Source organism: Phocoena sinus, chromosome 11 (genome assembly GCF_008692025.1).
Source record: "Phocoena sinus isolate mPhoSin1 chromosome 11, mPhoSin1.pri, whole genome shotgun sequence".
In the NCBI taxonomy this organism is placed as follows: domain Eukaryota; kingdom Metazoa; phylum Chordata; class Mammalia; order Artiodactyla; family Phocoenidae; genus Phocoena; species Phocoena sinus.
Window position 1 is genome coordinate 90,375,401 of NC_045773.1, and position 27,738 is coordinate 90,403,138.

Sequence of the window (27,738 nt, forward strand, 5' to 3'; positions counted from 1 at the left end):
AATTCCAGGGGCAGTCTTTCGGGTCCTGTGCTGTCAATGAGCGCACCTAATTGTGCCCCAACTGCCAGAGGCCCTTCATCACAGTGACTTAGTAGGAGAGATTCATTCAGATGCTTCTGACAGGGACAATGGGCCCACTTGGGGACCAAGTTCACATGCTGCCCAGCTGGCTGGCTATGGCGGAGCAAGTCTGCTTTCATAGTTTCCGAGTGGGGTTATGACATATGTAGGACCAGCGTATGGGTTCATGTTGAATTAAGTGTTCACCTCGTTAAGGATCAGTCAATCTCGTGTTCACTCCCCGAGATGTTTAATTACGGGCTCTCCCAAGGTATCCTGGTAGCATCTACCATATTTCATCACATCTGTGATTTCTTTGATTATTAGATATGCTATTATTTTATGTATCATTAAAGCAAATACTTCCAATTAAACTATATCATATCAGCAGTTTCAGAGATGTTAAAAAGCACAGGGTGGTGGTGAGGGAGAGATGCATCGCAGATTTGATAAAATACATCCATTTGGTGCCCATAGGATAAAAAATGCTTTGGGGAAGCATAGGTGAATTCCCTGAGCAATTTAAGTGTGGGCTTTGGAAGTTACCCAGGTTGGTTTATTACAGTGTTTAATTTTCGTATTGGAACAAAATGGGTTTTTGCTAATATTCCCAAGGAAAATAGTGAATTATATAATTAAGAGTACCACCATCTCTTCCCATTCAGTGTCACTGTTTTGATCCCACACCCCAGCCATAGCTGTGTAAGGAGTATGGGAGTGCCAGTCTTAGCAAAACAAAGAGCTGACAGAATTAGAAAGCAGCTCAGTGAAGGAGCAGATAATCAGAGTGCCGTCTGTCTCTCTGTTTTTTTTTTTTGTTTTGTTTTGTTTTTAACATCTTTATTGGAGTATAATTGCTTTACAATGGTGTGTTAGTTTCTGCTTTATAACAAAGTGAATCAGTTATACATATACATATGTTCCCATATCTCTTCCCTCTTGCGTCTCCCTCCCTGTTTTGCTGAGGAAGTTATCATCCCAGTTTGCTGGCTTCCCCCAAGTCTTCCATACTAGCCCTTAAAATTTCAGTGTGTGGTCATTTATACAGCATATTCACAAATAAACTGCAAAAAACAAATAGTGGGGTCTCTTAGAACTCAGAAAAGACTTCTTTCCCCAACATAAGAATAAAATAAAGTTACTCATTACTGTTCTTGCAAGCTAAACAGTCATTTGTTTAAAAGTCTTCAGCTTCCTTTACACTGATCTTAAGCAGAATCTGCTTTGCTGGCCTACATGAGCTTTTTAGTCCTTCTTCCAAGAAGTCCAGGAAGAATGTGGTCCAGGGGTTAATTCTTCACCCTGGAACAGTGCTTCTCAAACCTAAATGTGCAATAGACCCACTGGGGGGTGTTGGGAGAAGATGCCTCTTAAAAATACAAATTCCCAGGAGTCGCTGCCCTGCACACCTAAGGTTTTGCTTCAGTCCCCGTTGGAGCGGGGCGAGGGGTGGTGTGGGGATAAGGTTTTCACAAACCCCTCTGCTGAAGGGATACAGGGTAGGGTGTCTGAGGGCTGCCCTGTTAGAAGCACGGCCTGGCCCGCAGAAGGGAGAAGAGGGGCAGCAAACTCCCCCTCACCCCCGCCTTGTTTCGTTGCCTGGATTATTTAGAACCCAGTAACAGGAACACTACCTGATTCTTGCTTTCGAAAGGTTCCAGAATAGAATAGTGTGTCCCTGCCAAAGGTCTTGGTTTAAAAGTGGAGTTTACAAAACACATTTGTTGTATCAGGGTAATGTGGGACTATGGTGGGTTTTTTCTTTTTTTAAAAATTGCTTTAAAAAAAAAAAATTGCTTTAGTAGTTTTGTTATCTTGGTTTTAATTTGTTTTGACAGTGTTAAAAGTCTGAGCACTTTTTAAGCACTCAGGTTTGACTTTTGTTCTCACCCTGGTATGACTTAGAGTGTAGACCCAGCAATAACATTTTTTTTTTTACTTTAACTTTAGGTCTTGCTGTCTGTCATTACTTTTCTTAGAATCTTCAGCCTTGGAGCTAGGTTCGTCCCTTGTGTAGAGTACATTCTAGAACTGGATCCCGTAGTCAGCCAGATCCTGCAGGTCCCTCTAGGAAGAGCCCCTCGTGGGGCATGGTCTCCGTGGGTGGGGAGGGCGGGGACAGGAGCCTGCACTCACCAGCCTCTGTGTTCCAGGGGAGCACGACCGCTCCGTGAGAGGCAGCAAGCCAGAGCACCAGCCCATCTTTAAAACGTGCTGCGGCCCAGCCGGACCTCACACCAGCGCAGAGAAGCCGTGGCTTCGGGAGCCACCTCCTTTCCCCTCCCGAGCCGGCAGAAGCCGCGCTTTGTCACTCGGCTGAATCGGCAGCCTCTGCTTTCTTCCAGAGAACCGAAAATCCTGGCTTAATGAAGTGGCAGTATTTTTGTGTGCACTCACTACACACCCACACTGTGTAGAAACCTCCACAGAGTCAAACAAACTTTATTCTTGTACAATTTTAATCAGCTCTTACTGTAGAATCTGGAGTCAATGCTCTAATTTTTTTTATAAATAGTATATGTTATGTATATGAAATGGTATCTATAGTATGTCTGGAGACAGACAAGTCTGCACACTAAAAGGGGGAGAAAAGTGGTTTGCAGAAAATCGGAAGGTACTGGACTTCGTTCCAAAGCAGCTTGGGCGATCTCTTAGAACAGGAGCAGATGAAAAAGATTGTGTTGCCTAAGAATGAGGTTGTAAATCCCTCTTTGCAGCAAAGGTTACAGAATGCCGTTCTTTATAACCAAAGAACTTACATAAGACTGAATGTTTTTGCTGTCCACTCTTGTTTTATGTGTACATACGTGTTTAACTGCAAGTTCGGTGCCATACGCCCCTTGGCTCCCAGGCCACGTGCTGCCGTTCTCTGTCCTGTTTCGTAAGCACACTGAAAAATCTCACAGCTCCGTTCTTTGGTCTTCCACCTGGCCTGCCGCCTGCTGACTTGTCGTGGAATTGGAACCGTTGACAGTGACTGGGGCTCTGACCCCAGCGTTTCTGGTCCCTTGGTCCAGGCCATCCAGGCAGGTGGGATGCAGAGAGCAGTATTACTGTAAGAAAACACAGGGACAAACCAAGAGTTGGGTTGCGGGGAGGGGGTGTTGATTTTCGTCTCTTTGTGGTTTTGTTTGGGGTTGGTAGGTTTTGTGGTGGTGTGGTTTTGCCATTGTTGTTTTACTTCAATTTTGGAAAATGCTGAAGAGATGAAATGAGCTGTAAAGTTCACAGGTGCCCACGTCACCGTGTTCGCAGGAGATGATTGAATACAGATGACCCTGCTGTCCGTGTCTTCATTTGTAAAATTCTGTTCCTGATGGAGACGCTGAAGGATTATGTGTGTGGAAGTTTTTACAAAAGTACTTTCTGTACCTATTGTGTAGATGCCTGTACAGTTGGTCCAGATGTACAGCAATAAATGTGTCGTGGGAGCGAGAGAGTATGTACAGCCTGCTGTACCTTTTCCCTTTAAGTTCTTAGCATCAGTAAATGAGTAAGATATTGGAGATTTTAATGCAAAGCTGCTGTTTGTGATTTTTGTGTATAGTGAGCTGACTGTAGTATTTTACTATTGTCTGTTTAAAAAAAAGAAAAACTGTAATTTATGTCCTTTTCAACTTTATTGTATTTAATTGGTACAGATTGTGTGTGTGTGTTTTAGAATACAGACTATCTAATTCCGATTTTAAAACATCTGTTGTTTGTCTTTAATTACTCTGCCACTAGTTTCGGATCCATTTTCCATATTTGTTTGTATGCGTGTCCCTGTAGCTTAAACAATAATAGTAACAGCAAACATTCACTGAGGGTTTACTGTGTACTAGGCACTGTTCCCAACTTTTGATATAGATCTCGCTTAATCCTCACAGCAGCGGATGCCATAGGTTCTGTTGTTATTAAGTGTTGGACGAAAGGAAAACGAAGGTGGAGAGGTTGGTGAGACGCAGCAGGCGGCAGAGCCAGGATTCAGCCCACGCTTCCATCAGTGTCTCCTGGTGTTCTGTCTGGTGACGCGTCATGGAGGGATAGGCCTCTTAAGGGAGGACCAGGCGCCTTCAGAGAGCGGAAGGCGGTGGTGAGTGTCCCAAGTCCAGACTGACTGACATTAGCGGGGAGCACCTACAGCAGACAGGCCGAGGTAGGTTACACGTGGTCATGACAATCAAGCACTTCTTTAGAGGAAGCAGCAGGGCCTGCCACCCTGGAAACAGTGGCTCAAGGTAGCTTAATGTGAAAGAGTTATCTAAAAATGGTTTTCCAGAATCTTTTCAGAAAAGATTCACAAGAGCCTTTCTGATGCGGTCAGGAACTAGGTCTAGCCTGTTCTCGAAAGAGAGTGACTTACATAGACTCCCAGGAAAAAGTAGGTGGGGGAAAAACCCAAATTATTAGGATTTTATGGAATGGGAGTTGGGGCAGGAAAGCAGCTATTTAATGTTTAAATAAATCATGACAACCACAAATACAGTTTAAGACAAAATGAGCAAATTGTCATTCCCTTAACTAGTATGAGATCAGTGGTATTTGGTCATGGGCACTGTCATTGACTATGGGAGAGCACACTGGTTTTAGAACATACTGGATAGTTAAATATAGGCATGTGTTTACCAGTTAATTTCCAAAGTACGGTATTACTGCTGTCATCACATTTGTTTATCATTATTTGGACACACAGTTTATCATAGCAAAAATTTAGCCATGCGTTCCTAGGGTACCAACTTACAGGAAGAAAAACTGTTCATAAAAAATACCTTCAGGGTAGGTAAGGGCCAGATATGATCTTCCAAAAATCCTTCTCTAGCCAATACTTATTTTGAAAGTTACAATATTCAAGCTTTAGAACTATGTTGGAGAGAAAAAAGATAACTAGTTACATGATTAATCTTTAAAAAGTAAAGCTTTCCGGTCATGTAAATTTGAAAAGTCTTGAAAGAAGATGTAATTGAATAAGAGTTCTTGCTTTCTTTTCTAGACCAAGAGCTAACAATAGAAAAGGATGCTACCAGTACACAACCACGTAGAGAGATTTTTGTTTTCAGCCTTGAACTTACTGCACTAACAGTAGGACAGGTGTCTTTCTGTAATATTGTGCCTACCTCCTAAATTAGAAAACAGCAACAGGAAGTCAGTCTGTAATTCGTAGCAGTTTGTCTCAGGTTTTCTCCTAACCTGGGGGAAAGGCAGTCTGTTCTCATGCCCAGACATCTGGGGGTGGACAGCATCCTGCTGGCGGGGGAACCTGGAATATGGAAGACTCCTCGAGAATGCCAGGAGACAAGTTCTCCCCTTTAATACATTATGAACTGGAGCTGACAGGAGTGGAAAAATCCCAGAGTCTTCTATTTAACCTGCTTGTCATTTGTTTCTAATCCCCTGAGCTGAGGGGAAAGATAATTGTAGATTTGAGGGCCACTTAATGGTCTTTTTTTTTTTCTCGGACACTGTGAGTTAATTTAAGTTGAAATAAAACTCAGTCTTCATCTTTCGGAGGTTCTGGGACACACACTCACCGCTGTGTATTTTTGGAAAAACAAGTTATTCTCTCCTTTGTGAGGGGTGCCTGTATCATTGCGTTCAGTTAGAAGACTGTAGCTCGAGAAGATGCCTGGAGTGCCTCAGTCACTGTAATCTGAGCCCAGTTGGCAACGGCCGCCATCTTTGAGCTGATTATTGTAGGTTTCTCGTTGCCAGATTGTGTCCCTGGGAAAGGAACTCTCGAATCTTTGTGGGACCCTATTTATGAAGACATTGAGAGGCTGATTAATAGAACAATGAATGTTTCACAAAGAAAAAGGTAAGTCAGAATTGGAGTCTGTGAAAGAAGATCAACTCAGAAAGGGGTCCAGTTTGGTTTGGGGAAGAGTAGTACAAACCAACTTGACCCTTTCACGATACCTAAAACGCTGGTAACTGTTTACATTTTAAAACCAGAAGACACTGGTGTTTATAACAACTTTATCTGCCTGAACCAAATCATATAGAGATGTTCTTAGGTTTCTTTGTTATTGTTTGTCTTTTCTTAGTCGAGCGTGCCACACCTTCATGTAATTGAGTAGTCCACTTGTTGAGTCAGCGTGATCTTTTCCAAGCATATATACCAACCACAGATAAGCCACTTAGAAACAAGCTACTTAGAAACACCAGAGTTAAAATACTTAGTCACAGCAAAAGCCGAGAAAAGAGCAGTTCACCGAGAATGATGATTTAAGATCTAACCTCAGTACCACTGGCATCCAGGGGTGTCTTAATGATGATATGAGAATGCCAAGTCACCAACGTTTATTTCCTGGTCCTTTTATGTGTAGTGGTATATATTTGTGAGAAAGCCAGTGCATTAATATTAGTTACCTATTGCAAAATAAACTGCCCTTAAACTCAGCCGCTTAAAGCAACAGTAAACATTTATTATCTCACAATTTCTGCAGGTCCAGAATTCCGGCGTGGACAGTTCTAGGCAGTTCTGCCTCCAGCTGCTCATGAGGCTGCAGTCAGGATATCAGCCAGAGCCGCAGTTATCTGAAGGCTTGACTGGAGCTGGGAGGACCCACTTTTCGGGTGGTTCCGTCACACAGCTGGTGAGCTGGTGCTTCCTCGCCATGCAGACCTCTCTGTGCTGCTTGAGTGTCCTCGTGACATGATGGTTGGCTTCCCCCGGGTGAGCGGCTCTGGAGAGTAAACACAAGCCACAAAGCCTTGTATGACCTCATCTCAGACGTCACACTTTGTCACTTCCACCATGTTCTATTCATTAGAAGTGAGTCAGGAATGCAGGAGAGGGAATTGGGCTCTTCCTTTTGAAAAGAGAACATCTAAGAATTTGTAGACGTATTTTAAAACGACTGTAATTTGTTAGGAGTTATAGGGCTGAGGCCATGGGCCAAAGCAAAGCTAACTGGAACCTATGAGTGAATGTAGAAATCCAACTCAAACAGTAAGGTCAAAAGCAAAGCCACATTTCCATGGAATAAAAAGTGAAAATACTAGGATTATCTGAATATGTGAGTTATAGCCAATAATCATACTGCACTAATATTTCTGGTAGAGGCTAATGATTGGGAACTATTAACTATGCTTCCATTTATAGTTATATTTTCACATTTGATTCTTTTCAGATTTGCTTCATTAGAGGTACAATGAATAGATGTGATGGCTTCGCGCAAAATAGAAAATGAATCTTAGGAAATTCAAACACGTCATTTCTTATTAAGGCAAGCAATATTAATGATTAGCTTTAGAAATAAAACTGCGAACAAAAGAAGAGTTTATGAATATAGGATTTTTTTTTAAATGAAGACACTGACAAAGGATTCTTTTACTATTAAAATGTCATACACATCCAAATGTTTGGAAATATGCAAAAGGGTTGGTTCAAGGCTCTTGAAGCTTGTAAAATAAAACTCTAAATCCAAAAGAGGATGACTGGAAAAAACTTTTAAATAAAGGGATTTTTACAAAAAGTTTAAAAGAGAAAAACAGGTTAAAAAATAAAGTAAAAGTAGGCGAACAAAAAATGATACAGATATGTAGAAAAGGATTCCTGGGTTGTTTCTTCCTGTTTAAAATTAGACTCGGGAGGCTTCCCTGGTGGCACAGTGGTTGAGAATCCGCCTGCCAATGCTGGGCACATGGGTTCAAGCCCTGGTCCAGGAAGATCCCACATGCTGTGGAGCAGCTAAGCCCGTGCACCACAACTACTGAAGCCAGCGCGCCACAACTACTGAAGCCAGCGCGCCTAGAGCCCGTGCTCTGCAACAAGAGAAGCCACCACAATGAGAAGCCCATGCACTGCAACGAAGAGTAGCCCCTGCTCGCCGCAACTAGAGAAAAGCCAGCACACAGCAACGAAGATCCAACACAGCCAAAAATAAAATAAATATGGGCTTCCCTGGTGGCGCAGTGGTTGAGAGTCTGCCTGCTGATGCAGGGGACACGGGTTCGTGCCCTGGTCTGGGAAGATCCCACATGCCACGGAGCGGCTGGGCCCATGAGTCATGGCCGCTGAGCCTGCGCGTCCAGAGCCTGTGCTCTGCAACGGGAGAGGCCATAACAGTGAGAGGCCCGCGTACCGCAAAGAATAAATAAATATAAATAAATAAAATAAAAATAAATTTTAAAAGAATTAGACTCAGGTAAATATTCAGTCAACTCAAACTCAGCGTTGGGGCGCTCTTCCCCTCTCTGTTCCTCCTCGCCTCCCAGGATGGGTCTAGAAGGCACCTTTAGTTGTCCCCGTCAGCCAGGAGAGGTGCCCGTAATCTGTTGCCCTCTGCTGCCTCCTGCTGACCCCGGTTGAGTAGCTTTTCTCGTCTCACTTTTGGGCACAGACTTCTGTCTTCATCCACCACTGATGTCAGTGATGGTCTGTCCTCTGAGAAACTTTTTGAGGACAGTTGCTCCCAGCAAACCTGGCAAGCGTCCTCTGCTGACCAGCTTTCCCTGCTGGCCTCGCACTGGTACTTGTGAGGCTCAGCTCTTCCTGCTGCAGATCTGGGCTGTCTGCAGTGCAGCCCCTGCCGTGGCACTCCGTACAGGAGTGCCCATGCGTGGCAAACCCTGGACAGTCACGGTGACTTAATTCTCAGCTGTTAATTCTTCTGCATCATTCATGGTGTCTCTCAAGAACTTATCCGTGCCACAAGAGGGACAAGGTGGATGCTTTCTGGAGCCCATCCCTTCCCTCCATCCCACCAAAGCGAGGCTGGGAGGATGCCGACAGGGAGAAGCAGACCTCAGCCTAGGCAGTCTCAAATTCCCTCTCAAGCTATCTTAGCTTCTAATGGTTTTCCCAACATCTTATCCCAAAGACATGGTGGACTAGGTCTCCTCTTAACAGACCAGGAAGCATCCCCACCATGGTCTCAACCTCTGAATGTCTCTATCTCTTCTCTCATCCCCTTTCTTTTTTTTTTTTTGCGGTACACGGGCCTCTCACTGCTGTGGCCTCTCCCGTTGCGGAGCACAGGCTCCGGACGCGCAGGCTCAACGGCCATGGCTCATGGGCCCAGCCGCTCTGCAGCATGTGGGATCTTCCCGGACCGGGACACGAACCCACATCCCCTGCATCGGCAGGTGGACTCTGAACCACTGTGCCACGAGGGAAGCCCTCATCCCCTTTCTTGATTCCATCTTTCTCCTTCCCTTCCTGTCTCACAGGAACCACCTTTATACCGTAGAGCCGGTCTCTCTATACTCTGACTCTTAACAAAATGCTCAGACTTCCAAACTTTGCTTGAATATGTAAAGGAAGGCTCTTGGAATCAAAACAACCCTTTTCTCATTCAACAAAACATGGCTCTCAAGGTTACGTATTACCTAGGTGAGGTCTGAAAGCTAAGCTGTGCTCAAGATAGTACCCACCACTCTGTGACGGAAGATGTGGAACTGACACATGATTTGTAGGCAAAATGATACATCTGTTTAATATTAACAAATACCCCATTGCATCATTATTGGGTGTAAAGGATTTCGTATGCACTGTCTCCTGAAATCATTTCAACAACGCTGTGAGGTAGATACTGTCATTACTCCCTCTTTGTAGATGAAAAAGCAGTCTTAGTTTAAGGATTGTCAAGATCATAAGGGCCAGAAAATGATGGAGCTGAGTTTCAAATCCAGCAAGATGATCATAATCGGTCTGTCAGTCTTAAAATCCTGTTCAGAGGAACTGTATAGTGGTTGCAGCTGTTACGCTTGACTCTTAGTTTCTTTGGATTTCCAGCAGAGAAGGGAAAGCTGCAGGCAGAGGCATTCCTCCTTTCTCCTAGCTCAGAGACTCTGCTGTCCGTACTGCCTTCATTTGGGGATCTCCAGCCTCTAAGGAAATGAAATATAGCCCTTAACTAAAGGTTGGGGCATCCGTGATATGGATTCTGTAAAGGGATAGGTTGGATCATTCTTCAAAAAATAAAAAACCAACAACTTAAAAAAAACTTGAAGTGACAAACTTATTCTAGTTTAAAATCGCTCGAGGTCAGACAGCAGATGAAGGGCAGCTCCAGGCCTGACGTCTGTTTGATGCCAAAGCCCCCCTCTTTCTATTGAACCAGGTTAATCCTGCTGACCTGACTCCAAGCACCTTTCCAGGTCTACTTCTCACTGGTCATACCCTTGCTCCAGGATCCCTGTACTATGTTTAACATCTATCCGAACCATGCTTATCTGTATCTCCAAGAATCATGCTCTCCCATCAAGAGGCCAATGGAATAGTTCCAAAATTCTGAGAGAAAGTCAATCTGTCCTTCAGTTTCTGGTTTGTTAATAATTCAAGAATGAGGGCAAATAACATTTTAGGCAGAGACAAAGACTTTACCACCTATCCCACTAAAAGACTATTAAAAGAAGTACTTCAAGAAGAAGAAAACTAAATGCAGATGGAAGGATTACAAGCCAAGAAAGAGTGGTGAGCAAAGAAATCAGTCGATATATGGTTAAATCTCAACAAGCATCAACAGAACAAAACTTGTGTGTAAGTGTGAAAATGACGTGGGACAAAAATATGGTCAACAGTTGAGAGGATGAGGGATTGGACTAGAAAGCATTCTATAGTGTCGTTCTGGAAGAGGAGAGAGGCTGATCAATTTCAGACGATTCCTGTTAAAATGGAAGGAAGGAAGAAAGGAAGTGTTACAGCTTCATAACCAACAGAAAGGGAGGAAAGGCAGGGACAACAAAACCATTAACCATTAGTAGGCAAGAAAGGAAGGGGAAGGCAACATAGAAAAAAACAGGGTAGGACTTCCCTGGCAGTCCAGTGGTTAAGACTCCACGCTTCCACTGCAGGGGGAATGTGTTCGATCCCTGGTCGGGGAACTAAGATCCTGTAGGCTGCGAGGCACGGCCAAAAAACAGGGTGGACAGAGTGAACAAAATAAGAAGATAAAAGCCAATCTAGGGCTTCCCTGGTGGCGCAGCGGTTGACGGTCCGCCTGCCGATGCAGGGGTCACGGGTTCGTGCCCCGGTCCGGGAGGATCCCACATGCTGCGGAGTGGCTGGGCCCGTGAGCCATGGCCGCTGAGCCTGCGTGTCCGGAGCCTGTGCTCCGCAACGGGAGAGGCCGCAGCAGTGAGAGGCCTGCGTACGGCAAAAAAAAAAAAAAAAAAAAAAGGCAAATCTAAGTAAATCCATAACCATGATACTTGTAAATAGTCTAAACTTACCAATGCTGTCAATGAAAACAAAGAACACATCCCAAATAGGGTAAAACTCACTGGAATTTGAGTCAGGAGATGTCTGTTCTATTGCTGTCACAAGGTTGTGACTTTGAGTATATAGCCTAAGCACTCTGGACTTCAGTTTCCTATAATGAAACACAACAGTAACAATAAAAATTTATTAAATGAACGAGTTAGTAACAAATGGAAAAAAATGCTTCACAATCTGACAAACCATCACAAAGAGCAAGGTTATTATCTAAAGTACAAATACATAAAACAACACAAGTATTGAGAGAAAATCAGCTTTCGGCCAAGAGAGCACTTATTGGCAAGACTCGCTGATGAAGTCTCCCCGGGGATTAGGTCCATCCAGGCTGAGTCCCAGAGCAGGTCCCGGAGATAACAGCTGTCACCTGCCAGGACCACTCTCCACCCCTCAGGAAGCACGGATAGACAATGAAGCCCCAACACAATGGATACTTACAAAGTTGAAAAAGTCACTCATGCGTTAGTTGTGGGACTGGCTTAGCAGAACTTTATAATTCGTTTCAACCTGTGAAGTCTGATTTTTTGGTTCTCAACTCCATGCCTGTGTCAACCTTTCAGGAGAAAAGGACACTGTGCAGGAAAACTAGTTTTCTTTATTTACAGCATCTAGCGGAGTGCTCTGTAGACGGTTGGCATCTGTTATAGTATTTCCTGATCAATTTCCTTCCAATTTTATTGAGTTATAATTGATATACAGTACTGTCTAAGTTTAAGGTGTACAGCATGATTTGACTTACATACTCATGAAATTATTATCACAATAAGTTTAATGAAAATCCATCATCCCATATAGATACAAAAATAAAGAAATAGAAAAAAAATGTGTGTGTGTGTGTGATGACAGCTCTTAGGATTTACTCTCCTAACTTTCATATGTAACATACAGCCATGTTATCTATATTTATCATGTTGTACACTACATCCCTAGGACTTATTTATCTTATAACTGGAAGTTTAGGGTATCCTTTGACCACCTTAATCCAATTCCCCCTCCCTCCATTCCCCCACCCCCTAGTGACCACCAATCTGATCCCTTTTTCTATGAGTTTGTATGTGTATTTGTTTTTGAAGTATGATTGACCTACAATACTATGTTAGTTCCTGTTACACGATATAGTGATTTTTTTCTGTACATGTCGAAATGGTCACCACCGTAAGTCTGCTTACAATATGTCACCATACAAAGATATTACTTAGTTATTGACTATATTCCCCACACTGTACATGTCATACCCTGGACTCACATATTTTGCAACTGGAATTTTGTCCCTCTTAATCTCTTCCATCTATTTCTTTCTTCCCCCCCCCCCCCCGCATCCCTCCCTTCCGGCAACCACCTGTTTGTTCTCTGTTATATAAAACTCTGTTTCTGTTTTGTTATCTTCATTTGTTTTATGTTTTAGATTGCGCTTGAAATTGAAATCATACAATATTTGTCTTTCTCTGTCACTGCTTAATCAACTTCAAAGAGAAAGTTATATTTCTCAATAATTAAGCCTGGAGTGAGATATTCAGTGTAAATTTACTTTCCTAAGAAAAAAAGGGACTTCCCTGGCAGGCCAGTGGTTAAGACTCTGCACTCCCAATGCAGGGGGCATGGGTTTGAACCCTGGTTGGGGAACTAGATCCCACAAGCCACGAGGTGCAGGCAAAAAAAAAAGAAAGAAAGAAAAAGGAATTATTGGAAGCTGCTTAGGCTACATTCACTTCTCTGCTCCTGTTCAGCCTGCCCACTCCCTAATTTTTCAGGCCCTTTGCCCTGTTACTTACTATGGAGTAGTATTCTGATGTCATTCATAATAATAATACATGACTTTTTGTTAAGTCAATAAGCATAGCTGACTTTTATAAATATCAACTACCATCCCAGGGGGGGTGAGTCTTTCCAATCATTACTTGCGAATGATTTTCATCACTCCCTAGGACGTAATCCTTTAAAAGCCCCAATTTAGCTCAGTACTCCTAACCTCATTTTAGAATAAAATAGGCCAATGGTCTTGCCAGCATGACATGTCCTACCTAGGCATATTCACTTTTTTTTTTTTTGCGGTACGCGGGCCTCTCACCGTTGTGGCCTCTCCAGTTGCGGAGCACAGGCTCCGGACGCGCAGGCCCAGTGGCCATGGCTCACGGGCCCAGCCGCTCCACGGCATGTGGGATCTTCCCGGACCTGGCCCGAACCCATGTCCCCTGCATCGGCAGGCGGACTCTCAACCACTGCGCCACCAGGGAAGCCCCATATTCACTTTTAAAAAAGGTGAACTGACCTCTCTAAATAAATTAAGAGGGTGTTTAACAATAATGTAAGCAAATCAATGCAAGCGATTTTTAAGAATCTTACTTCGTAATTTACGCGTGTTGGGAATATATCTTAATTGCTTGGGCCTTTCCTCTGGAAGTATTCCCAAGCCTTGAAAAACTGGGATGCTTAGATCTCCTGATGATTCTTCCTAAGAACCAAGCAGCATTTAGGTCTCTGGGAAATAGTTTTGCATTTGACACAGGATGGAGATATGTTGTTGGATGTTCCTGTTTGATGGGTTAGACTGAGATTTTCTTCTTGGAATGTGGACAGGACACTGAAGGATGAGGAAAGTGGGGTAAGAGATAAGAGGAGATGAGACTCTGGAACATCCTCTCGCCCTCCAGGTTATCTTCCCTTTGAAAGATGGATACGGAACTCCACACTAGATTTTGGTTTGGTGCAAGGAACATTTAACTGGATGTTGCCACTCCAGGGATAAGAAAGAAAGGGAAAGAAGGCCGAAGATGTGGGAAAGAAAAGGGGAGTCATTCTCAGAAGCAGGCCAGAGGACAAGTGCATTCCTAGATTCAACCCTAGAGATTCTATAGACCTGGTTGGGGCCCTGACAATCCATGTTTTAAATGCTTCCCATCTGCTGCTGATGCCAGATTTGGGGACTACTGTGGAAAAGCAAAGTTTGTACCTAAAACTAACCAGGATCTAATTCTTTAGCTTTGACACTGAGGGAAAAAAAAAGGGAGGGATGGGGCCTGAGGATGTTTAAAGTCAGTTGGTTAGGATACTTTCCTTTATTCTCACCTTACTCTCTCTCCCCCTATCAAGAAAACTGTTTCGTATTCATTGCCTGGCAGGGGGTGAGGGTGGGGAGAATAAGCCAGGGTGAAAAAGAATAACCTTCCAAAAACCTAAGATCCTTAGGTGAATTGGATACGCAGGAAAAATATTTGAGAGCTGGAGGGTGAGGCCATGCCCAGAAAAAGCTTTAAAAAGATTGAGAAAGATTGTCTAGGCAGAGGGTATTTAGAGAGGGGAGGGGAACAGAGAGGACACAGGTGCCTGGAGTCCTCCAGAGGAACTACGTGCCCTTCCCACCTGAGACCGTAGGATTCAATGGCAAAAAGCCTCAGGCTTCACTCCCCAAAGCAGAGGCCTGGAGTGCAAGGAGACCCTGGAGAGGGAAGGGCTACCCTGTGCATCTCAGCCCAGGAGGACCGGGAGGAATGCAAAGGCCTGGACTGAAGGGGGCAGAGGGCCAGGAAGGCGAGGTGCCTTGGCAACAATTTGCAGGCACAGGGAACATCAAGAAACACACCCCTCCCCACAGCGTGACGTGCACCCTAGGAAAGGCTCTAGGAAGAGGCGGGGTGCTGAGACCTGACTTGACGTCGTTTATGTTTCTGCTACCTCTAAAAAATAGGGTTTGGGAACAGAAATTCTGTTGAGTTAAAGAAATAGGAATTTACATTTCTTGAATACCTGAGTCATGGACACTCATGTCTGCTCATGTCGAGACATGTCTGCTGCACTAGAAGCTAATCAAATGAATAACGGCAGCATCCCATGATAAAGCACAGAACAGCCTGGTTAGGTATGGGGTAGGGATGGTGTGTTTGCAGTTGAGTTTCCTCCATTTCTGGTCAATAGCCAGGATATCTTCATTCTGAGCTAACGATCACGGGTAGAGTTGTAAGTTACCCCAGCATGCATGCAACTCTCTCTAATTCTAATCCAAGACATTCTGAAATAGTGCCAAGAAGCAGGGTGGCCAGATTTAGCAAAGAAGTTGTCCCGTGCATTATTTGCACAACTGGGGACATTCTTATACTCAAAAATTATTCGTTGCTTTTCTGAAACGCACATTTAGCTGGGTGTCTTCTAGGTTGTCTGGCAACCCTATGAAGAGGGGAACTCACAGGTGAGGGGGCCCAATAAGACATCTCCCACTGTCCCCGACCTGTTTAACAGAGCCCTTACTCCACTCCAGAAACCCTGCCAAGGCCCTGGCTGAGAAGCAGCTGGACAAACCTCGGTGAGAAGAGGCCGGAATGTCAGTGGGCTGAGCAGCTTCCGTAAACATCTCAGACTCCACTCCCTGCACCCGCCCATTGGCTGTGGGAAGTTCTAGAATGCTGCCTGGCTTAAAGAAAGGAACACAGGTTTTGAAATTAGATGTGAGTTCAGAGCCCATCATGTCAACTACCAAGCGTGTGACCTTGAGTGAACTCCTTAACCCTTCCCTTTTAGACAACTCCCTAAAAGACGTTTTAAGGATGAAAAAGAATGAAAAAGAGTGCATGTAAAGCACACAGGAAAGTGCATGGCTCACAGTAGATACCCCTTAGTGCTATTTTTTTTTAATAAATTTATTTCTGGCTGCTTTGGGCCTTCACTGCCGCGTGCGGGCTTTCTCTGGTTGCAGCAAGCGGGGCTACTTCTCGTTGTGGTGCGTGGGCTTCTCATCGTTGCGGAGCACGGGCTCTAGGCTCGCAGGCTTCAGTAGTTGTGGCGCACGGGCTTAGTTGCTCTGTGGCACGAGGGATCTTTCCAGACCAGGGCTATGAACCGGTGTCCCCTGCATTGGCAGGCGGATTCTTAACCACTGCGCCACCAGGGAAGTCCCCCCTTAGTCCTATTATTTCATGCAATTAATTACTAAATAGGAGTGTGGGAAACTTTAAATCATATTCCTTGGTCTCTTCCTCTCCTCTGGAAGATCCTACTTGGATATTGCAATTACTTGGGGACACAATTTGTCCCGTTGCAAACTCAGGGCTATGTATCTCTGTCTAGAGTTTACATTTTACAGTATTTTCTTTTACCCTGTTCTTTCATACTAAAGAATTTATTTACATCTAAACAAAGGGCTAGGGAATTCCTTGGCAGTCCAGCAGTTAGGACTCTGTGCTTTCACTGCAGGGGGCCTGGGTTCGATCCCTGGTTGGGGAACTGGGATCCCACAAGCTGTGTGGCCATAAATTAATTAATTAAATGGTTAATTTTTAAAAATAAATAAATAAAGGAATAGCATACTCAACTCATTTCTTAGTTGAACATCCTGATTACAATTCCACTGAGCCCAGGGTATGGGGACAAAGCTGGTTTAGGTGAATTGTTTAAAGAACAGAAACTTACAGCCATTTATGCAATACATATTTCCAAAAGGACATTTATCTGCATTAAGTATTTATTCAAAACACTTAAAGTAAAAGTATAACCATTTCTACTTGTCCCTAAACGGCAGGCCCTATGTCGTCATCAAGTTTCTATCTGCAGAACATATGGCTAAGAATGTAGGAAATATTTGTTGCCTGGTATTCCAAAGGTCTGGTTTTAAAGGATATATCCTCCTCCTGTAGTTCCTATTTTGGTATAATCCCTGAGGGAAAGCACTACCTTCATCCGATTACATAAAAGTGATTTTTTTCTGTTTACTTCTGACAGAGCAAGTAGTACATGGTCTAAGGTAAACTGTGTTTAAAAAGAAAGGGGGGATTAAAAGTGTTTTAATAATAAAAGATTACTTTAACAAACTATTTTTGAAATACACAGAAAAATAATTCCATCACATAAAAGTGGTTGAGGGAAATTACAAATTGAAATAATGAACCTCTGTGAATATGCATTCAGCCATCTAGTAAACATTTATCCAATTTGTACCTGGTACTCTGGGTATAAAATGTTAGGAAACCATGGTGTGGCAATAACGAGGGTCTTTTCTTTCTAATGTATTATTTATTAGTCCTTCATTATTTACGACGTTAGTAAGTGATACTCTGCACGTCTGTAGCACCATTCCTGCAAAGTACCCCTCATCCCTCCTTCGTTTATTTTACGGCGTGTGAATTTGGATCAACAAGCAGCCCGTCTAGACTCAGGAGACTGAGTTACGAAGGGTCAATCCACCAAAGGTGAGTTCAGGTCGGCTGCAGACCTGGCAGAATTTTTGACTGAGTTTTCAGGAATTGCTCATCGTGACTATTTGTCAGAATTTAAAATTTGTTCTTCCTTTCTCTCCTCAGCCCTCCCTTCTTCTCTCTTATGTCACCCCTTAAACATTTCCCCTTTCTTTTTCCATATTGCTGGCATGGGTAGGAAGTTGTCAGTGAAAGTTGCTGAAAAAAATCTAAACAAATGATCTTACTTGTCTTGTTTCGACTTGATGTAGAACTGGCCGCTGTACTTTTATTTTCCTTAGTTTGAACTTAGGACAGAAAGCTTCTAAGACCTATTGCATGTTTTTTTTCTCCATCTCAGTCTTTAAGACTTTTCAGAAAATCCCGTTCTAAAGTTAACGATGGAGCAAATGAAGGGGAAAAGTCAGCTCCTTTTTGTTTGTAAACTCAAAGCAAACCTTGAGAAAAGGAAGAGGCTGTTATCTGAGGAAGTGTAGCTGCAAAGGGTAGGCCCAGATGATGAGTTAAGGAGAGGCATAGTCACAAGGGCCAGCAGTGGAAAGAGAAAAATGGCTTTTCCTTCTTAACTGTCTACTCCTAGTGGCCTTTTGCAGGTCTGCGTCCTCACCACCTGTTTGCAGAGTAACTGCCATTCTGCATGGCACCATCTAATCTGGGAGAGACAAGGGATTATACTCCAACGTGAGCAGGCACGAAGCTAAGATCATTCACTGATCTCTGCACCTCAGCTGAAAGACATGGGCCTAAAAGCAGGTGCTTCTTATAATAAGTGCTTAGGAGTTACTGCTGCCTCACAGAAGGGGCAAGATTTTATGACCACACAAGTGAAAAAGAGGTGGTTTAACTATTACTAATTTAAAGCATCTAAGTTGGGGCTTGGATTTAATCGTGGCTGGTAGAAGCTGTGCGTTGCTTGGTTAGGGCCTCTGCGGAGACTTTTGGAGTGCTTTGATGTTTTAATTCTGAATCTAAACCTTTGTGGGCAGAGGTAGCTTTCTCTAACCGGAGGTGGTCTGTTTAACAGGCTTTGCTCCACGTCTGCAGAGTTGCCTTTGTTTGGCAACACTGCTTATTTAATATTACATGTAGAATAGTATAACTTCACTCATATTTGCTTTGGAGAATATTTGTAGAGTTCTTTTTGTTTTTTGGTTTTGAAGAACCATGTTTGTGGTGACTCATGATATGCTGTTGTCCTTATAATGGACCCAAACAAGGTGAGATAGTTTGAAGACAGGCCGTGGGTTATAGGTACTGGGTTTAAAATCATCTTGTTAACCGTTATGTTTGGTTAGTTGCTCTGTTCAATCAGCTCTGCTACCTGCGATAATAGACACTAAAAAAGTACTAAATCCAGAATTTCATTTCAGGTAATAGTCTAGCTTCCTTTGGAAGAAGAAGCTAATGAAACTTTAAAATGTTTAATTCCATTTCTGCTCACATTGTGGTAAAGGTGAAATGTACCAAATGTTAAATAAGAGGGAAAAGAAATCTACATGCGCTATAAGCGGCAGGTTCATCAACTCTTACTTAAATTGTTGATTGGAGACTAACAAAGAACAGGGATTCCTAAGCCTGCTCTTTACAGAAACTTTGGTTAACTTCAATACGTTGATGTCTTGATGTGTAAGTGTTCATATGAACAAATGTGTTTATATGTGGCCTATAGGAGGGAAGGTAGGTGTGAGCCTTTTAAAAACGATTTTTCATTTCTTGTGTTTCACAACTTTTTAGGCCTTCCCTATTGTAAGAGTTAAGAGCTATAGGTGTGCTGTGGAAAGAATACTTTTGATGACCAATGTCAGGGAAGGAATTTTTACTCTAAAGATCCATTACTATTTAATTTTTTTCCAGAAGTAATTTTTGGAGAAAATACTGTATCTGAATTTTGTCTTGACTTCATAGCACCTACGTAGGAGGTCAGGCTATTAGTAGGTAATCTATTTAATTGCTTTTATAATTTGTTAAGTAGAAAGCTGCCATCATTCGTGTCCTGACAGTTTAGGAAAGTGAAAAAATCTATAGATTTTACTCCAAGTTGCCTGACTTCTTATCCAACATTTTAGATATTAGTTGCTAACCCAGTACCAAGAATATTCCCCCTTAAGAGTTCCTACCTTAACATTGGTTTTGTGAGTGTTTGGAAAAGCGAAAAGCCACAGCAATTCTAAGGAAGTAGTCTGATATTTCTTTTCAGAATTTCTCTATGCTCACAGCTTCTGGGATTGTGAGATGGTTTATTCTCCATCCATGTCTTTTGTTTCTTGTGAATTAATTCTAAAAGAAAATTTGTACAAATAAAGAGGGATAGTTGGGAATTAGCAAAGTGCTCTTTAAAGTGCTCAAGTGTATTTCATAACTGATGTTTAGTTTCAGACTGTTAACATTTCAGATATGCTTTATGAATTCTACAGCATGGTTGATTCTTAAAACAGTGCTTCTCGGATGTCCTGTGCATAGGAATCACCTGGCGATCTTGTTGAAATGCAGATTCTGATTAAGCAGGCCTGGGATGATCTTTATTCTAACAAGCTCCCAAGGACTGGTGCTGCTAGCCCCTGAGTAGCGAGGGGCCAAAAGACACCCTTTAAGCTAAGTAGGTTGTACCTTTCTGGTGGTGGTGGGGTGACGTGTACAGTAGGGTTGTTAACATGTTAATTAGTAGAATGCTTTTGAAAAGAAGTCTTAATAAGTTAGGGTCTAATAAATTCCAGCATTCTCTACAAATGCTTTTTAAAAATGAAAATGCCTGGTCTCACTGTGAGCAAATTGAATTTTGCAAACGTTATCGTTTTACATAGATTGGAACCTTAATGATGAGGCCAGTTTTCTAATGAAACTGAGGAATTATATTAAAAAAAATAAACTAAGCCATTAGATTTATTGTATGGGATGAATTCAATAGCAGGTGTTTAGAATCTAGAAAGTAGAATTCGGGAGTAATTATTAGTGTTACGTGCTAGGGGTTAATAAGAGCATAATACAGTAAACTTTAAGAGAATTCAGTAAAATGATCAAGTATAATGCACTATGTGGACAGAGCTTGTTTTAATGTTTTGTACACTGACATATATACTAAATGCTGAGATTAGAAATCAACACATAGTAGGTTCAACACATAGTAGGTGTTAATGTTTAGATTATGTTTGTAAATTGTTTATAAATATCTATATCCTCCTTTAGCCTTGATCTCAATTGTTTATGTTTATCCTAGTTTACATTTTGCCTATAGGCTAATATATGTTTAATCTTTGTCGATTCATTAACTGTCTTAAATATTAGGATGGGACTGGTCTTCCTGAATTTGGTTATTATTTCATTCAGTAAAACTGAATTTCCATTTAGGATTGATGAATTTAAAATGTGCCTTCAATTATAATGGAAGGTACATAAACACATATATGCCAAAAGCTACTATATATTGACATACGCAGTCAGGAAGAAGAAAAATGTTGTATGGCATGTTGGAATTAAGTGATATATACAGTTAATCAAAATTTGATTATATTGGTTAATTAATTTAGTCTTAAGTATTACTTTATTCCCAAAAGTCAGAGAACACAGTAAGTTAATGAGAGTATAATGTACATCTTTAAATATCTTCCCAATGCTGTGGCCTCTCTGTCCCTAAAATACAGACAAAAGCCCCAATACTTTTCTAGAATCCCAACCCCACTTTGAGTTTTTCCAGCTGAGATTGAAGTTCATTATATCATTATAATACATTTTTTTTTTAAAGAACACTAGTTTAACCTTATTTTTCTATCTAATGAAATGCTTGGTAATAATTATCACATAGAAATGTCTGTTGAAAGATCAAGGAGATCTGTCTAAAACTACTCTCAATAAAATAATTTGCTTCAATACACATCATAGCAGATACCTCATTTTGTGTAGGTAGGGTAAATACATACCTTTCTAACTTCTTATAATTGTCATCTCTAAATACTCCTTTGGCCAGAATTGTCTTACCTTTTGAAGAAGATATAAAGGCTGTTTTTCAATCCAGGTTGCGTGTAGACCAAATTGTATTTCACTTGTAATTGGTGGATATTCCTTATCTCTAAAGAGAGGTCAGAAGCCTCTCTATTTGTTAATTTATAATTGTCAGATGAATACCATATTATATGGGGAAAAATAAAGATGTTTCTTTGTGGGGAGGGACTTTAGTAGTAACAGTCTTTTCATAAATTAAGATCTCTTCCAATACACCATCTGTTTTGGCTGAAAAAAACTGGATCCACGTTTAAGTGAAGTTGGTCTAATTTTTTTTTCAACTTATTGAGACGGAATTTCTGTCCTGTGTTTTGTGTCCATTTCTGCCACTTGATCTGAATATGAATAGCTGTCTTTTTTCCCCTTATCCTCATAGAGACAAATACATTGAATTCTATTGATTTTGCTAACATGGCTTCTCTCTGTGATTCGGAGGTCTGATGTACAATATCCTTTCCACCCAAATGCACCTGTTGATGTACTCTTCACTCCCATCCTTCAACATATCCTCATATCCCCATGCCATGATGGGAGTCCCGGAATTCCCAGGTGATCCTAAGCTATTTGAGTCTAGTCTTTCCAATGGCTCTCATATCATACAGCTGGCAAATGTCTATGCTCACTATGCAGTAAGACAGTACTAGGATCTCAACATTTTAGTCAACATGAAGGCTATCACAGAGAGAGATTTCTAAAGTGTGGAGTTCTCCACTGAACTGGAAAAAAAATCTTTTTTAAAAAAATGTTTAAGTGGTAGTTAGGTTCCTAAATTGGCTACAAAAATGGCAGAGTGATGGCAAAGGTAAGAGGATAATAATTAAATTAAATAAATAAATGAATTTGAGAAATATTAATTTGTTATGCAGTATAGAAAATGAATGTATGCAAGCTAGGAAAGGTTATATAAAGTAGTTCAGCTGTATTCATCATTGTATTCTTTATTGCAATAAAATGAAAACAGTTGGCATTGGTAGTAATTGGATGTTGGGCAAATGAGCTAAAGTATATGTAGAGCTACTGCTATGTGTCAACACTTTTCTATGTGCTCAGATTATAGCAGTGAGGAGAAAAATCTTGGTGTTTAAAACCTATTAGGGGAGAAATTAGTTTCTATTAAAATACTCCCAGTGAAACAACCCAAAACACAAGATCACTTCTCAGAGTTATTTCAATTTTGTCTAGACCTAAAGACTGATGGGAATAGAAATAATGAATAAAGGATGAATAAAGAAGATAACCATTTTATAATAGAAAATCTGCAAGTGATAGCTTCCAATTCTGTGAACTACAGAATATCATAGGTTTTGTAGGGATTAAATTGTATCATTTATAGAAATTGCTTACTTACGCGTACTAAATAATACATATTATTCCCTTCCCCCAAAACAACTCCTAATATGGCTGGAAGGATTTCAAGAAGACATATTATTATTCCATGCCATTTGATATTTTTCCCAACTTATATATAGTATCTCTTAGAGAAATATTCAGTAATTATTTGTATGTTTGAAGGTGGCAGATTGTTTTATAATCAGAATAACTTATTATAACCCATTCACCTACTAGTAATTCCTAACTGAACAATGAGTTCTGTACCAAAAAGTGTGTGAAGAATTCTAGATTTGGTGATTTGTAACTCCAAACTGAATTTTAGCACAGACACCATATTATTTTAGAATCTCAAACTATGTACAAGAAGTTATTTCATCCCATAGCGAGGCTGATACTATTTCAGGGTAAAATTAGTCAGTGGAAAGTTTAGGATGCAGATTTCTTCTTGCTTCTTATTCCTTCTCTGCTGTCAAGATTGGTAAAGTTTCCAATAACTCAGTTACCTGAATGTGGGACTAAAGTATTATTGTTCCCTCACATTTATTTTACTTCAAAGAAATAATCATAAAATGAGTTAAACAACTGAGATCAAGGCTAAAGGAGGATGTGGATTTGTCCTTATCTCCCTGAATCCTACTAATCTTCTATTCTGAAGTTTTATCTGAGTGTGGCCCAGCTCTTTCGCATGTCCTTTCCTTTCAGAGCTCGGATATGAATGCTGTCTCATACACCAAGTAACAGCCCCCAAGAAAGGAATGATTTTTGAGCCACAGTTTATTCTCCTGTGCTGGAAATTTTGAGTTTGGTAGGGTGAAAAGGGCAAATGGTATGTGGCTACAGTTCAGTCTCCTATATATGAAGTGTAATTAGAGATTCAGGTACAGATCTTTCCTGGGAATTGGCTTATTAGGAATTACCTTACTCTGCTTGTCACATACCTAGCTAAGAATCATGAAAGACAACTGTATTGAAGAAGGATGAAGTGCTTCAGGGGGAAGAGCTTGTATACCTGGAGAGTCTAGTGGGGAGTTAGTGGTGGAAGGGGGCATGAAGCTAGGACACTGAAGCACAAAAGGAGGTAATTAATTTTGTCTATCCTATTTGGGAACTTTTTATAGTCTTGGTGGTTATGGTCAGAGGTGCCATTTGTTCCGTAAACCTATGCCTTATACGGCATGATTCCTTAGGTGCTGGAAGGTACTACAAATTCCAAGGTACTGTAAGTTTGACTTCACCTTTTTTTTTTTTTTTTTTTTTGCGGTACGCGGGCCTGTCACTGTTGTGGCCTCTCCCGTTGCGGCGCACAGGCTCTGGACGCGCAGGCTCAGCGGCCATGGCTCACGGGCCCAGCCGCTCCGTGGCATGTGGGATCTTCCCGGACCGTGGCACGAACCCGTGTCCCCTGCATCGGCAGGCGGACTCTCAACCACTGCGCCACCCCGGAAGCCCTGGCTTCACCTTTTGACTTATATGATTTATATAGTGATTGGAATATTGGAGTGAAGTTTGGTGGTAGAGATGGTATAAAAGTCTTGAAGTTAGTTATTTGTATCTGATAACTGGATGATATTAGATGCTTTGTATCTAAGCATTTATTATGAACTATACAGAGATACATAAATCCTTTCATCAGAACCACCAACCTGTTGAGGTTAATATTCATTCTATTTGCAGATGAGGAAACTGAAGCTTAGAAAGAGGATCAGTAACTTCCCCAAGGCTACACAGCTAGTAAGTGATAGATTTTAAATTAAGTCTGTTTGACTCCGAAGTTATTTATAAGCTTCAAAACCAATTGTCTCAAATGGAACATTAAGCCTATGTTTCTTCACAGTAGATTTTCTCCTAATCATTTGGTTACTTGTTTGAACTCTTATAGAAAAGCTGGGTTATAGTCCTGGCTTTGACTGTGCAGCTTAGTGTCCTCCAGTATGCCACCTGAATTCTCTGGACCCCTGTCTTGTCCGTTGAATGAGGGCTGGACCACGTGATCACCAAGATCTTTCTAACAGTCAGCTCTTACAATCTCTCTACTTTGTGGATGCAGTCTCTGAGCCTAACTCGCTTATTCACTTTCCTAAATATAATGCCTTCTATTTGGGGCAAATATATGTATATTTTTATTACTGGTAATATACCACTCACCTCTAATGTGAGCTGACTGCTGTAGGTAATCATTTATTGCATTTCCTGTATGCCAGGAAATATAATAAGTGCTCCATTTGGATGATCACAACAGCTCTATGAGGCGGATTTTAAAGTTCCCGTTTTATAGGGGGGAGGAAGGTTTTGACTTATCCAAGGTCAAACTAGAGAGTGGTGGAGTGAGAATTCCAGCACTTGTGTGTTTTGACAACAAAGCCCTTATATGTTAATGGAACATTAACGAAACTATGTATTTTCTATTTCTGCTTTAGGCTTAAAGATCATGGACATTGTCTTTTCAACCAGTTTTTTTCTTTTTATAAGGTATTGTTAGCTTCTGTCTGTGATTTTACGATCTGCTCACTTTCTGCCCGCTTTACCAACCACGGGGAGAAGGAGACTGGGAAGGAGGTTACTCTTTTTGTGCTAAACGCCTCTTTCGAAGTCTACGTTTGCAGTGAAGAGCAATAAAGCGAACGGAACCCCTGGCTTTGTGCCTCTGCGGCGAACCGCCCATCTTCCGCGTCCTGAGAATTCGTCTTCTTCTGCTGAACTACGTTTCCCAGAGGCCCGCGCAGCCGAGAGCGCGGGCTCGACCCGCCCTTCCTTCCTCCTTGCCTATCACCCGGTCGCAGCGTGATTATGCAAACTCGTCGGGCACTAACAAGTGACGACCTTCTGGCTCACGACTGCAGCGGCGGCCTTAGCAGCGGCAATAGACGCAACAACGGCGACTGCAGGGAAGACGACGACGGCTGGGCGGGCGCTGTGCGCAAAGGGGAGGGGTAGGCGGGCGGCGCCGGCGGCTTCAACTGCGGCAGCTACGGCTAGGGCGACGGAAGAAGAATCTCCAGCAGCCGGCGGTTGAGTTAGGCCTAAGCAGCGCCCGGAGCCGCCCGCACTGTCCTCTGCGGGGGAATCTACACAGAGACGGTGACATACACAGAGGCTGGGGTCCGCGGGAGGCTGCCGGACCGGAGCCAGCTACTCGGCCTCTGTCGCCGCCACCCCCTTCCCTGCCGCCAGCGCGCGTTCTCTCTCCGCTCCTGCTCGCAGCCCCGCGATTCCTGGTGTGCCTGTGCCCCGCTGTGTGGGCAGCGCGTGCGTACTTTTGGGCTGGGGCCGGGCGGGGGGGGCTCTAAGGCCGTCTCTGCCTCTCCCGCCCCGGAGGGGGAAGCCGCGGAGGCTCACGCCATGGCCTCGGGAGCTGGAGGCATAGGAGGGGGCGGTGGCGGCAAGATCCGGACTCGGCGTTGCCACCAGGGGCCAATTAAACCTTACCAGCAGGGGCGACAACAGCACCAGGTACGGGACCCCGGCGCCGTGGGGGCCTAGCGGGTCGGGAACTGGGCGGGAGTGGACGGGCGGCGAGGGGCCCCGGCGCCCCACGTGGAGCGGACGGGAGGGCCTGAGCGGAGGCCCGAGGGAGGCGGCGGGAGCTCTGGCCGCTGGGGCGGCGACGGGAAGTGGGCTGAGACGGGCCAATCCTGCGGCGCACACGTGTGGTTCGGCCGCCTCTCCCCAGCCCTCTCCGCCTGGGGCTTTCCCCCGACCAGCGCAGGGCGGGAACAGAAGTCCTAGGCCACGCTGGGCCTAGAATTCTTCCGTTTTCTGGCGGGGATTGGGGGTTTGGGGGTATTACTCACGTCCTCTCGAGGGAGAAAGAAAAAGATGTGGCTGGAGGCCCCTACGCCTGCTGTTTGCTAGTCTCCCGCGTCTTAGCGTGTGTGGGGAGGGGGCTGCCCGGAGGAATCTGCCTCCGGGGCACCCGGGGGTTGTCGGGGGCGCTGTTAGCGCGGAAAGTGAAATAACTTACAACGCGATTAATTAATTCTCCATCTCCCGGTGTCCCTCCCCGATCTGAGAGGACTGGCTTCGATTTTGTTTTGTTTGTTTGTTTCTTAACCGGTTTATAGTTAGTGGCACTGGGGCATTTTGAAAGTCCCTCTCCACACTTACGTCTCTTTTCCGTCGCGAGACTCTTTCCTCCCCACTTTTGTCCAATTCCCCCCCCCCCCCCAGCCACCCCACCCCACCCCGCCTTTTATTTTGGAAGCTGGAATTGGCCATTCTGCACAGCTGACCGGGACTCCAGTTCTGATCTCACGCACAAACTATTTTAATGTTACGGGGCGTATTCTAGAAGTTTAGGTACTTTTGACATTCCAGGGATGTTGGTGGTCTTACAATCTAAGCACCCTGTGCACTCGTGGGTGTTTGAAATTATGAAAAGGAGTTTATCCTAATTGTAACTGAGACATTTGATTCTGAGACAACTCTTTTTAAAATTTTACTTGTTATGGGGATTGAGTAGGAATACGTTAAGAATATTCTAATAAACGTCACTTATAACACTTTTCAGGGATACTAAGGTAGGAGTAAGTGTGGGTCTTAAACTTATAAAAAACACAAAGGTATAGCAAAAGGGTCTGATACCGTGTAGCTTACTGTTAAGGGTAGACTTCCTAGATTGCATTGTTCTGGATGATGATGAATATTGAACACTTTAACGTGTTTGGTGCTGGTGTTAAATTGTATCCTTAAAAACAGAATTTTAAAAGATTTCAGAGAAATTTCTTAATAGTTAAAATTGTGGTTTATAATACTAGGTAGCTCTCTACTTACGGTTACAGGTCTTAGCCTTACTTTTACCTCCCACCGGTTTTCCCCCAGATATATACCAAAAAGAGCTTGGTTTTCAGATTCCTTTGTGAGGAGCAGGGGTACTTGCAGGCAGATTTAAGATTAGAATTCAGGTCACACGCCTGGCCATTTAACCTAATCCTTTGGTTGAGTGAAGTTAAACACACATGCTTTCTGTTT

General features: G+C 42.8%; 2 protein-coding genes across 8 annotated transcripts in view; both read left to right on the plus strand.

The window, feature by feature from the left end:
- KIF13A (kinesin family member 13A) overlaps positions 1-3,753 on the plus strand; it is a 218,578-nt gene extending 214,825 nt beyond the window's left edge. Inside the window, 1 exon segment of the mRNA XM_032648491.1 lies at positions 2-3,753. Within this exon segment, the coding sequence (XP_032504382.1) occupies positions 2-40 (39 nt within the window). The 3' untranslated portion in view covers positions 41-3,753.
- A 21,817-nt stretch (positions 3,754-25,570) lies between these two features.
- The window catches only part of NUP153 (nucleoporin 153), an 81,969-nt gene continuing 79,801 nt past the window's right edge, over positions 25,571-27,738 (plus strand). For 3 of the 7 annotated variants that reach the window (XM_032650401.1, XM_032650403.1, XM_032650409.1), the window contains exon 1: positions 25,617-26,220. In XM_032650401.1, coding sequence (XP_032506292.1) covers positions 26,110-26,220 — 111 coding nt within the window. In that variant the 5' untranslated portion in view covers positions 25,617-26,109. Of the gene's footprint in view, positions 26,221-27,738 lie in introns of all 7 variants that reach the window. The other 4 variants (XM_032650404.1, XM_032650408.1, XM_032650402.1 and 1 more) reach the window with 3 other exon arrangements.